This window comes from Coniosporium apollinis, assembly GCF_000281105.1.
Source record: "Coniosporium apollinis CBS 100218 chromosome Unknown supercont1.19, whole genome shotgun sequence".
NCBI lineage: Eukaryota > Fungi > Ascomycota > Dothideomycetes > Coniosporium > Coniosporium apollinis.
Window position 1 is genome coordinate 236,922 of NW_006913281.1, and position 12,782 is coordinate 249,703.

At 57.6% G+C, this 12,782-nt stretch overlaps 1 protein-coding gene across 1 annotated transcript; it reads left to right on the top strand.

Annotated features, from left to right (window-relative positions):
- Nucleotides 1–1,053: 1,053 nt before the first annotated feature.
- W97_04395 (STE/STE11/BCK1 protein kinase) lies at nucleotides 1,054–6,753 on the top strand (the record flags this gene model as incomplete). Its single annotated transcript, XM_007782285.1, has 2 exons — nucleotides 1,054–6,485; nucleotides 6,570–6,753. The coding sequence occupies 2 exons, from the start codon at nucleotides 1,054–1,056 to the stop codon at nucleotides 6,751–6,753; spliced, it is 5,616 nt and encodes a 1,871-aa protein (XP_007780475.1).
- Nucleotides 6,754–12,782: the final 6,029 nt, after the last annotated feature.

Below are 12,782 nucleotides of genomic sequence, written 5' to 3' on the forward strand. Positions count from 1 at the left end.
TCCCACCTGGGGCAGCGTGTGCCGGTGGGGTGATACCGTATGTGTGTTCCTTGTCACAAGGCATAACTACCGGGGATTCATCCGCGTCTGCTCATGAAGAGAGAAACGCGGCCTGGCTTTTACCTCACTCGCGTCACCTTTGCCTAGTAGACGCAGATGTCGAAGTGGAAGACAAGACCTTCTTGGACATTTGGACATTTGGACATTTGGACGGGGCATGCCGAGGGAACTGTCGGGCATGCTGAGGGGACTGTCGGGCATGTCGGAGCATTTCAGCTTCTCTTATGTACTGTACTTAACGTTAAGGCGCCCCCACTGCCTGGTGCATCTGCCCAGGTGCCGTCTGTGCTGCCTCCCGCCGCGCCCGCCAGGCCCGCTGCACGTCCCTCGGTCTGGGCGATGCGCCCGCCAGAGTGCCCAAGGCCTGTGGGAACCCCCGGCCCTCGAACCTCCAGCGCGCCCGTGAGATGGGACGGACGAGAGCGCACCTGGGCAACTGAACCATTGCTCCTCAACGTCGACCGCCAGCAACGGCCAGTAGGAAATTCGTCACTACCTGGCTATCCACCTCCCACTTCTCCATCCTCCCCGCCCCCAACGCAGAGCCATCTCCACCGTTTCGCAACCGCTGTCGACCGATTCTCAGACACCAAGCTCGACTGCATCACTCTACCAAAGACTCCATACCACCCCGACATCCTTCAGACTACAGCTGCACGGCTAGTCTGTACGCTGCTTCCCCTCGAAGCATCGGCCTCGATACGTGTACTCAGCTCGCTATATCCACTCGTGCGCAAAGTCCGCTCGCTGATCATCCTCGAACTTCTTGTTGCTGGACAACACTACATCATCAGCGCTCTACCTTGGGGCCACCACCACCACACCAACTACTTGGCATCTGTCCCTTCCTAGAAACATATACTCCGGGGCTGGGCACGTCGCAGGTTCGCAGTATTGTAGCTTGCTAGAAACCGGGCCATGCAGTCATGAGCAAGGAGCGGCGCTCCCGTCAGTCGGAGGAGTAAATCCTGTCTTGGACACCATCCACAGACCATGAGTGGGAGAAATCGAGAACGCTCCTCGTCCGCAAGATCAAACGCCCCGGATATCCCGCCAAGCCGGCGCACTGCTTCTCCCTACCGCCAGACCCCTCTCGCCTCAGACCTGGTTCTGAAGGACGTGCCCAACATCAACAACTCAGCCTCCGCGCTCTTCGTGCCCTCTCAAGGCACTGGTTCCCCATATCCCTCGCTATCCACACCTACTCCGCCTCAGCCGCCAAGCCCTCGTCCTCGTGCCCATACCTTTGCCGATCCAGGCGCCGCACAACATTCGAACAATCTCCGCCGTGGTGCTCCCCCGGCAGCCATGTATCAGGCTGGTGGGCGGCACGTAACTCCACAAGGCACTTCGGATGTGCAGCGACCATATTTGCCCCCACCACCGCCCCCTGCGGCCAGCACACCTGTCCAGCATGGCATGTCACTTCCGCCGCCTCCACCTCGCCCAATGCCACAACATCAGCATGGGTTGATGATCCCTCCCCCTCCTGGCGCTCCCCCTGGGAGCGCACAAGGCTACTGGAACAGGCACTATCCTCCGCCGCCTACACCAGTTCAGCATATACAGTACAACCCCAATGCCTACCAAGGCTATCAACAGGCCTATGGGATGGGTACGCAGCCGCCACCGCAGAATGAAAGCCAGCCTCTCACGTCAGCCACTTACATCCCGGGCGGTGAATCTTTCGGGCCTGGCGTAGGCATTCCACCGCTGCACGCGCCCTCCCGTCCGTATGCCGACCATCCGTCCTACTACCGCGGCGGTAGCGTAGACTACACCGCAGGAACAGATAATCCTCGAGATCCCGCGAGCACAAGACGCGGCAATGATACAACAATCACCACGCCGGGAGAGGAAGGGTTCTATGCTGACAGTCGGGCGTATCAGAACGCGCCGCCAACGCCGGGTCATCGACAACAGCCCAATCAAGCCATCGCGCAGGAACATCACCCCTCTGGCCATCCAAATGGTCCGTCGGTCAACACCTTGAAGCGAACGGACACCTATCAGCAACATTCCGATGGTACCTCAGCCAGCACGCCAATCTCGCCCCCTGATCCCGGCAACGATTGGCCTATAGACCGGGTTCTCATCTGGCTCGCTGCGAACTCCTTCTCAAACGAATGGCAGGAAACCTTCAAGACATTGGACTTGCATGGATCTCAGTTTCTAGACATTGGACGGGGTCATGGCAGCAAAGGCAATCTTGCAATGATGCATCAACTCATCTTCCCTCAGCTGGCCAAAGAGTACGCAAAAAGCGGCAACGGCAGTGATCAGACCAAGGACCGAGACGAAGGTAAAAGACTGCGCCGCCTAGTTCGCAGGATAATCGACACCGGCAGCTCCAGCAGTCTGAGGCCTGCCCCCAACCGGCGCAGCTCGACTCAATACCTTGGCAGTGCCGGTACCGATGGTGGCCTTGAAAATTCCCCAAACCTTAATCAGTCGGGTGGCGTACTGTCCACGCCAGTTACCGCAGGCGGCGGAGAAGATAGCCCGGGACGGCATTTTCCTATGACTCTGAATTCGCCAGCAACGGTTCCTGCAAGGCGATCTTCCAACACGCGCATTTTCACGATGCCTCCTTTGGGCCAACTGGGAGATCAGACGTCAGAGAACGGAACTCGCAGTCAGTTTACGCAGAGCATCCTCGGCGGCATTGAAGAAAACCGCACGTCGAACAAGCATAGTCCGAACGCCTCAGGCGAATTTGGCAACCACCGTGAAGCGTTGAAGCGTTCCAGTCCCCACGCAAGCCCTAGGCTACAAAGCGCTCGACTGGCGCAGCCACCCAGCAGTAATGTACCGGCGCCGTCATCTGGCCGTTACTATCACAACAAAACCAATAGCGCTGAGTCGAATATGTCAAATACCGCCGCGTATAATGCTACTCAACCGCCTAGCCAAATCATTGACACCCGTCGCAATGCAACTGAAGGGGCGCGTCCACCTCCGATAGACTCCGCCCCACGGTCTAACAGCGACGAACCAACAAGCGCAAAGGAACACAAAGGATTCCTAGAAAGATTCAGGAGAAGGAAGAAGGACGACACTCACCCTTCGCCCGAAGAGTCAAGCCTAGACTCCCCAACCTCCCCGGGCGGACTCCACTACGAGCGGCCTAAAGCACTCTTTGCCCGGTCCACGATGAACTCCAGTCAGACTTCTTTGAACGAGCGGCCCCCGTCTAGAAGGCAAGTGGAGCCTGAAAAGCCAAGTGGCGCACCTCCGCCTGAAAGAGCCCCTGTAAGAGATCCAGAAACGAGAAAGTTCGTCTTCGCAACTCCAGACGGCTGGAATTTCCGCCTCATCGAAATCACCGACGTCGCTTCAGCAGCGGCGTTGCGCAATGAGATATGCAAGGGCCTTGGGATAGTTAGCACATCAGACGTAACCCTTCATCTTACCGCGCCTGGCCAGAAGGAATACGACGAGGCACTCAATGACGGCTTGCTGATGCTAGCTCGTGCCAAATTCGCCGATCCACAGGGAAGTCTGAAGATATTTGTCAATTCTCCTGCACCGGCGCCGGGGTCTGCTGGTCTTGGACTGGGATTTGCAAGCAACCTGAACTCTCCTTACGGCAGAATGTCTTTCTCTGGCAGACCGATCGATGATGTTACCTGTGCACGTTTATACGGAACTCTGCCTTTCCAGCCAGACTCGCCTGTTGTCGGGTCAGAGGAATCAACACTGGTACCAGCCAAGGCCGAGGCCGTACGAATCATGGCCAAAGGTAGAGAAACGTCGACCGAGGTTGTCGGGCAACGGATGCCTAGGGGTGACCGAACTTGGGAAGTTGAAGGTGATGTGCCTGAGACTGAGAGGCGGCAGCTAGAACAGAAGGCCGAAGAACATCGGAAGATGAACGAGCAAAAGCAGAAAGCCTACCTTGATGAGCGGAGGCGGCGACTTGGGCAGGAATCGCCTGTTGAAGGATCCAATGGGGTTGGGATAAGAGGACGTGGCGTCAACTTCGACACCCGGCGAGACTCACCTTATGAAGAGACGACGAAGCAGTTTGAGGCGAAGGCTAAGCCGCTGGTTCCGATGCGAGAAGCTCCGCCAAAGCCTCCAGTAGAGACTGATACCCTAATCAAGGCGAATTCGCTCAGCAAGAAAACCGGCGGCAAGGTCAGGACTTCGTGGTCGGAACAGGACGAGGCTCAGCGAAAGCGTCGGTCCGGAGAGCGCGCTGCCGAAGCAGCGGGTATGGATGCAGCTCATCGCGCCCGACGGAAGGCTATACCTGACGGTCCTTCCATTACTTCTGGCATAGGCGCCGCTCTGATAGGAGCAGGCAAGCTCAGCGGCCTTGTCGGCGCACCCACAGCGCCCACTTCTGCTCCACCCCCTCCGCCAACCACCTCTCCACCTGCGCCTCCATCTGAGAAGGACACGAAACCACGACGCGCCATGGCGTCTGTAGACTTCAAGGAGCCGGGAACTGCAAGTCCAGGTGGGTCACCTCGCAGCCCGAGCTACACGCTCAGCAAGGGCAACATGATGTTTAAGATTCCTGACTATGAGGAAGATGTGCCCGAAGATGTTGTTCTTGGCAAGCCTGCCCTGACACTGCAAATGCCAGCCAAGAATCCGTTGATCGCGAAGCTGCAAGCTGAGCAAGGTGCGGTGAGGGGTGGGGCTAGCCCTGAGGTCAGCCCAAGTACGACGCAGGCACCGCAGCCGAACCTCTCAAGGGTCGCGAGCAGGAAAAGCTACGGTCCAAGCTTGGATTTCCAGGAACCCGACGTTGCTTTTGAGAGGAAGCCGCCGGTTGCTGCTCAGCAGGATTCTGATGATGACTCTGATGACGGGTTATTCGCGATGCCACTTTCGAAGAAGCAGCCTACTCCTGTGCCGACTCCACAGCCTTCCGTGAACGGAGACTCGCCTAAGCAACGGCCTTCACTTTCCGTCAAGACCTCCCGATCGAGAGTGCGAGTCGAGTCACCCAGGAGATCAGCCGAGCACAGCGCCACGACCAGCCACACCGAAAGCGACCACAGGGACTCACAACCGGGCGGCGACCGCTCTGCGCCCCCATCTGCCAGCTCGCCCTGGCCTGCCGATTCTCCAGACGAGTCCCTCAGGTACGCTCGGAATAGAAAATCGTTCGCAAGCGACGTGTGGGCGAATAGACCTCCCGCCGAAGCACTCGTGGAGCATCTTGACGAGTTCTTCCCGAACGTCAACCTCGACCAACCCCAGCCCGTCATCGAGGAAGAGATGGAGCAGCTTCCCTCGCCCATAACGTCCGGCAACTTGACCGGTTCAAGCTCCGCGCCCAGCCGAACAACCACTCCCGGCACCTCCGCGGACGAAGCCGACACGCTCGGCTCAGACGAATCGACGCTCAAGCGAGGCGACACCATCAAGACAGTCGCGCAGCGCAACATCCGCAAGAGCGGCGGGCTCGGCCGCGCCAAGTCTATCCGCGAGGTCGTCAAGGGCGCCTACCAGCAGCCAGGCACACGCGCCCTGCCCGGCCCATCCCGCGTCAACACGCTGCGGGGCGGCGACATCGTGCGGCGCAAATCGACCAAGATGTTCGGCGCGCGCATCGAGCAGGTCAAGCCGCCGCGCGGCTCCCGCCTCTTCCAGCTCGACACCATCCCGCAGGCGCACAGCCCGGTCCCGCAGCGACAGCCGACATTCCGCTGGGTTAAAGGCCAGCTGATCGGCAAGGGCACCTTCGGGCGCGTGTACCTGGGCATGAACGTCACGACGGGCGAGCTGATTGCCGTCAAGCAGGTGGAGGTGAACCCGAAAGCGGCCGGGCAAGACAAAGACAAGATGCGCGAGATGGTGAAGGCGCTAGACCAGGAAATCGACACGATGCAGCACCTGGACCACGTCAACATCGTGCAGTACCTCGGCTGCGAGCGCAAGGAGTATTCCATCTCCATCTTCCTCGAGTACATTCCCGGCGGCAGCATCGGCTCCTGTCTGCGCAAGCACGGCAAGTTCGAGGAGCCCGTCGTCAGCTCCCTGACGCGGCAGAGCCTGAACGGTCTCGCCTATCTGCACAGAGAGGGTATCCTCCACCGCGACCTCAAGGCCGACAACATCCTCCTCGACCTCGACGGCACTTGCAAGATCTCAGACTTCGGCATCAGCAAGAAGACTGATAATATCTACGGCAACGACGCCACAAACAGCATGCAGGGCTCCGTCTTCTGGATGGCCCCGGAAGTCATACGGAGTCAGGGCCAGGGCTACTCCGCAAAAGTCGATATCTGGAGCCTCGGGTGCGTCGTGCTGGAGATGTTTGCCGGGTCGAGGCCGTGGAGCAAGGAGGAGGCTATCGGCGCTATTTATAAACTCGGGAGTCTGAACCAGGCTCCGCCGATCCCGGATGATGTTTGTCAAAGCATTAGTCCCGCGGCGATTAGTTTCATGTATGATTGTTTTACGATGTGAGTGTTCTCTATTTTTTTTCGTCTCTTATTCCCGGCACTGCGGAATGGGAGAGCAAAGACCGTAGCTAATGCGGAGAGCAGTGACCCAGCCGATCGTCCAACAGCGGAAACGCTCCTGAGAAGCCCATTCTGCTTCACAGACCCCCATTACAACTTCTGCGACACGGAACTCTACGCCAAGATCAGGCCGTTGGATCGCCAGCCATGGGATCTAGGGCAGGGACAGCAAGGGCAAGGACAGGGGCAGCAGCAGCAACAACGATAAGGTTGTAGGAACTTGGACGGGCAGCTGGGGCAAAGGAAACGTATTTTCTTGAGCAACGAAGAACTTCTCGTGGCCACTTGAGCGAAAGCGCGTTTATCAGCGTCTACGGATGGGATGTACCTTTTTGGGAGTGATACCCTGATGGTGGTTTTTGAGCGTGGAGTGCTGCGGAGTGTCTTTACTTTTGGCTTTTCTGTCCTTCATGAACAGTCAAGGTGTTTAGCATCAAGTTCAAAGAGTAAATAGGAATGACATACCGTTCCGTGTTAGGGGAAGCACTCGGGCATCGGTGAACTGACGCATATCAAGGCTACTGAAGCCGTTCAAAGGATTGGCAACACAGTGAAATCAATCAGAGTGAGCCGTTCCGAAATGAACAGTCGAAGGAGTGGCACCTAAATAAGAGCACCCAAGACGTCGGCGAATTAACGGAGTAACCCGCCCAAGTCAAAAGCCATTGAACAGCAGTTCCAAGAGCACTTCTACGGTGGAAATTCACTGTGACTGAAGTCCGCCAAAGCAAAGGATAGAAGCGTTGCGGGAAGAGCAGAACGAGACTACACGGTGCGACGAAACGCGGTCTGGGAACACTGTCCTGGTGGAGAGCAGTCCACAGGTCCACGAATGCTCCTCGAGCGCCAGAGATGCGACGCTCAATGCGCGGTCGAGCAACGGAGATTATCCAGAAGCACGGCCTGGGCTCCGTTGTCGAGCATGGCCTCAGTGAATGAGTACTCATAGGAGCCTACCGTAAACACAATCTCCAGCCAAGACGCAGGAGGCTTTCCGTGCGACAGAAGCCCCGCCCCAGCCCGGAATCGTGCAGGATCGGAAAAGCGACAAACGCGACCTCGTCAACATGCATATCAGCAGCAGCAGGACGCGATGGAAGGTTACCCATTCGCTTGCCCCAGCTTCGCCACAACGACCACCTGCTCCTGCAGCGCCCACATCGGCCCAGCAAAGCTCACCGCCACGAGAACAAAACTCCCGGCTCGCTGGTCCTCGGACAGAGATCCGGGCCCCCATTTGCCGCTTCTACAGACCACAGTAACACGACACCGCCATAGCGATGCCGCCCTGCCCCTCGGATCTGACTTAGCACAGCAGACGAGACGATGCCACGCGCCGCCGCCACGTGCGTCGCGGCGCATGTGGTGAGCCTCTGCGGGCATCCGAGCGCTCCGAGAATTGGAAACTCCCGCTGCGCTGGGTCGAGCTGTGCGACGCGCGCATGGCGGCGGCAGTCTTGGCGAGAAGTGAAAGGCGAAAGTTGAGTGGTGGATGCAGGGCCTGGGACAGAGAATGAGTGTGTTCTCGTGCGGCAGACGACCATGGACGGTATTTGCCAGGGGAGAAGGAGGCGCAAAGCAGGTGCCGGTAATGAGGCGTCGAGTGGACATGCTTCGCCTGGGGTTGTCGTACAGCGTCTGTTACACAGGAAGCCTCACGCAACTGGATGCGGTGCATGCGGAGGTGATCGCGTGGCGTAAACTCTCGCCTGGACGAGTGAATCCTCAATGTCTTGTGAAGAAATCTTGAGGAATCTAGGACCAGAGCTGTTTTTGGCTTCTGGGGAATAAACTGGTCATTCCGTGCTGTGGGAGGAGAAGGTATGCTGAGAGAGGCTATGACATGAACGCAGCTACGTGACAGCAAGGGAAGCTGAAGCGTGGATTTCACGAGAATCTTACGGGACTCTCCATCCCTCGCATGTGATGCGCACGCTCACCAAGTTTTGTCTTGATGCACATGGTTTCGGTGAAGCTCGGCCACGCATATGCCAGTGGGTGTAGGCATCTCAGACTCGGATTGCGATGGAAGCTTCCTCTCGTAGCTCTGTGTATCATGCTTCTGCAGCAGAGTGCTCCCTCGATACGTCCTCGAGGAGGACAGAACTACTGTGTACAAAATAAACGGGCATTAGACGCGTGCTCTAGGAGCCGCAGCTGTGTGCAGAGAGCGAGGACAGGCAGAAAAAAAGGGGGACAAGAAAGATAGCAGCATGTGGGACGGCTATGTCGTACCGCTTCGATAGGATACGGAAATCCTCTTTTTTACCTTGCTTGCTTGTCATCCGGTCCGTGTTCTTAACGAGAATGACAAGGGGACTTACGCGTATCCGTTACCCTGCTGCAGTCTGCGGTCTTCGAGTAGCCGGGACCCTCAGTGGCAGCATATGCTCAAGGGACGGCATATGAAACTGCCAGCGAAAAGTTCAGTGAATGCGGTACAGCATCGTGGTCCGACAGCGCAAGACTTTGGACCCTGAAGGGTACGTGCGTGCCGCCATATGCCTCATGAAATTGCGGCCGGAACCTAGGAGTCCTGACCAGGATAGAGGATTCGAACAGACACCGAAGAAGATGCCCACGTAAGCCGCAACACAGTAGTCGCCGCTCAAACTATCCACCTTCGAAATTGACCTAGAGGATGCCGCTACACGCCGCTCCTTGTGGGCGCACCCTGAGTGCGTTGGAGATAAGACGCGTGTTCTGAGTGCGGCCGAGCAAAATAGTTGGACAAATAACTTAGAGTCTTAAATCAGCTCTGCATTGATTATAGTCCTATCGGAGGACTGAGGGAGGCTTTTCTCTGCGGTGTGTCAAGCATCTGCAGCTTCTTCACAACAAACGAGAGTGTTTGCCAATATGAAACGTCCAAGAACCTTCCAGCGATACGGCGCTTGTGGAGAGCATAGGTTGGACGAATATTGTGAGAAATTCGCAAACTATCCGGCGGGGACCCCGAGCTCTGGTGCGCGTAGAGTGTTAAGATCAGCCTTCTGGGACGAAGCGTTCCCGTAGAAGCAACATAGGCTACAAAGTCTCTGTGGCAAATAATTCGCGAAGGAGGGTGTGTCGATTTGAACGACCTATGACCTAGATACGTGCAGTAGTGTAATCCGTACGTGCTTGCAAGGAAGCCTTCGAATTTCTCGCATAATGTTGCCGTGCATCAGAATGTGAATTCGTAGGACAAAGATACCAAGAGATATGTTCTCGGCTGCGATGCCTGACATGCGTGAGATGCTTGACATGCTTGGGAACGGATCTGACGTCGGTCATCAATCGTCCGGGAGAGAATGGCCACCCGATGAAGCCCGTTAACGGCCCTGAATCTAGAGGGCGTGACTCGTCAGTACCTGTGCCCTACATTAGCAAGGTGGCAACCGATCATGCAACGGAGGCTGTCCTGTGATTCAAGGGCCGTTGGGCAATGGCATTCTTCGAGGGGCTTTTGTCCGTCCGGAGGCATCTCGCAAGATCCTGCTCCATCCATGTCCACCGTTCTGCAGCTTCCCGCGAGTTTGAGATTAGGTTGAGATTCGCGAGATGATGATCTGCAGCTTCCACGTTTCGATGATTGGTCTCCTGGTGGAGCTTGCGTGAAGCATCCCGATCTCCTCCATAATTCAAGTCTCTGGTGCTTAGCATCACCGTCGCCTTCGCGGAGAGGGAACCCTCCGAAAGCCATGAGCAGCAGCACAGTTTGCGATGCGGCAAAACCCGCAGAGGTGGTTTCTCATCTGGAAGCGTTTCCTCCACGTTGTCGTAGCAAGCAGTACTTTGCTTTGCAGTCGTCGAACTCGCGGATCGCTGAAAAGGCGCCAAAAAGCGTGCGGCTTTCAAGAAGAAATTTTAGACGAGGTGCTATCGAATGGTTGGGTTGGAAGGCCCTGTCCAGGCCAGACCTTGAGCGCTTGTCTGCTGGCATTCCTGACAGGATTGCCGGTCGCCCCAGAGCGCTTGCCCCTTTGGGCACAGCTAAGTTGGCGACCTCTCTGCTGGCCGCAACAGCGCCGCCGCAGATGCTAATTGATTGACATCGGCGTCAAACTCTCGGCCGCCAGTTAGCCAGCAAGAGGCGCAGCAGTGACGCATCCGCGGACAGAATCGGACAGAATCGGACAGAGCACCGGCTGGGAGGTGGAACTTGGGAACGGTCTCTCGAATTTTCCCAAGCGGTCAAGCGAAGCGTTCAGGAAGCTGGGGCAGCGGAGGGAAACAGCCGTGTGACGTCGTTTGTGGGTTTGCGGGTGCAGGCTAAGGCGCCGCCAAGGCTGGAAACCTGAAAGATTTGTCAACCTTGGGGAGCTTGGGGAGCTTGGGGAGCTAGCTGCTGGTCCGTGTGGTCCTGGTCGCGCTTCGGCGCCGGAACCACCCTGGCAGCAACGGGGATCTTAGCGGGCCCATCTTGCCAAGAGGCGTGTTTCGATCGCGCTTGCCCAAGGTGCAACACACCCGACCCAACTCCTATGCGGAATGCGGCATGCGGCATGCGCTTCACCTGCGCAGCGAACCGACCTGTTGATCTCTGCAGAACTGCACCGAACACCACCAATCAGCAGCTGTGACACAAAAGGGCAAATGATCTCGACGTTTGGATCTCTCTCGCTAATCTGCGAAGGCACAAGGGATGCCACGAAGGCGCCGGCGCTGCGGTCATGGTGACTTGAAAGTGGTACGGCCTCACGGCATCTGGGCGGACAGCGCCCGCACGTCAGCCGGCCTGGATCAAGCTCTGACAGCTCTCGTCCGTCCGTGGGACTTTCCCACCGATTGCGCAGCCATTGACGTAGCAGCGACTGGCGTTGCAGCAGTTGTCAATGGCGCTGCGCAGATTGTCTATTCGAGAGCTCTTGTTAGCTGGTAGATGGCCCTTGGGAGTAGATCGCTAGCGAGACCTTCGTGACCATGCAGGCGCGTATCCAGAAAGTCGCAAGATGCAGGGAGCGCAGTTGCACCGAGATGCCGCAGCGCGTTATCTTGCGCTACAGACTGCTTCCCCTCGCCAACTTTAATCGCAGCGGCCGGAGACAGTCCCTCGCCAGAGCGCTGACTGGCTTTGGGCCCCGCTTGCAAACGTGCAGGAGTGGCCTCGAACGGGCCTCTTCCTGATGCTGGCAAAGCTGAAGATAGCTGCCGCGCTCACTCCACAACAGCAGCTTTTCTGCGGCATGCAGCATCATGCCGCATGCCAGATCGCTGCTGCTCTGCTTCCGCATCTGCTGCTGCTGCTGCCGCCATCTGCACCGCTCGCTCCGGAATGCCCAGGTGCCCTGTTTATGCAGATCGCGTGCCGTGATGGCATGGCGCACCCACACGGACGCGAGCAGTGGGCGGAAGTCAATCGTCGGAAATCGTGCCACAAGATCGCTAGCCTCGATCGCAAATTTTGACGGGACCAATGATTGCCTGCCGGAGCGCGTTACGCCGGTCAAATCGAATTCTGGCGATCCCTCATCTCTTGCTGCGCGCCTCCCAATTTTGCCATGCCCTCGAGAAAACCGATGTCGCTCCAAGCCGTTGCTCCCAGCCTTGCTCCAAGCTCTGCAGTTCGTCGCTGCTGCTAGCCCCTGCCGCTGGCCACGTCCCCACCGTCCGCCTCCCGAGCTATCGATCTGGCGCCGCTTTTCCCATGCCACCAGTGACACCAGTTGTGGGCCAATGCGAATGCCGTGTGCTTCTGTGAGATGCGCTTGGCCTCCTTTTCCATATCAACCCAGCCCTCCCTCGAAGCCCCCGAGTCTGCTGTTGTTTTGCCAAATCTTCAGAAACCTCTGTCCAGGTCCCCGCACATCAGTCCCAGCCTCTTCTTGTTATTAGACAAACTCGAGGTCGGGCCTGCTCCCCTCACGCAGCTTATTCCTTAGACGCCCCCCCCCCCCCCCTTAGCTCCGCTCGAATCGGGTAGGTGCTGGCTCGCACGCACGGTTTCTTTGGGAGTAGCGCCATCGTGCTCCAGTCTGCCCACCCACGGCCATAAGATCGATCCCCAAGCCTCAGGCCTCTCCGCATCACGCACTACGCATCTCGCTCGTCTCCTCAGCGCCGATTCCGACCACTGTTACTGCCGTTCTACGCAGGTACTTGTTTACTCAGCAGGGTGCCTCGCCATCCACTGGTAGCCCTTGCTCTTAATCGGACCAAAATCCCACCGTTTGGCTAGCCCGCAACGCTCCACGCTTGTAGCCACCTGCACCACCCACCACCGCTTCCACTTCCAGCTCCGCTTCTCTGCCCGCA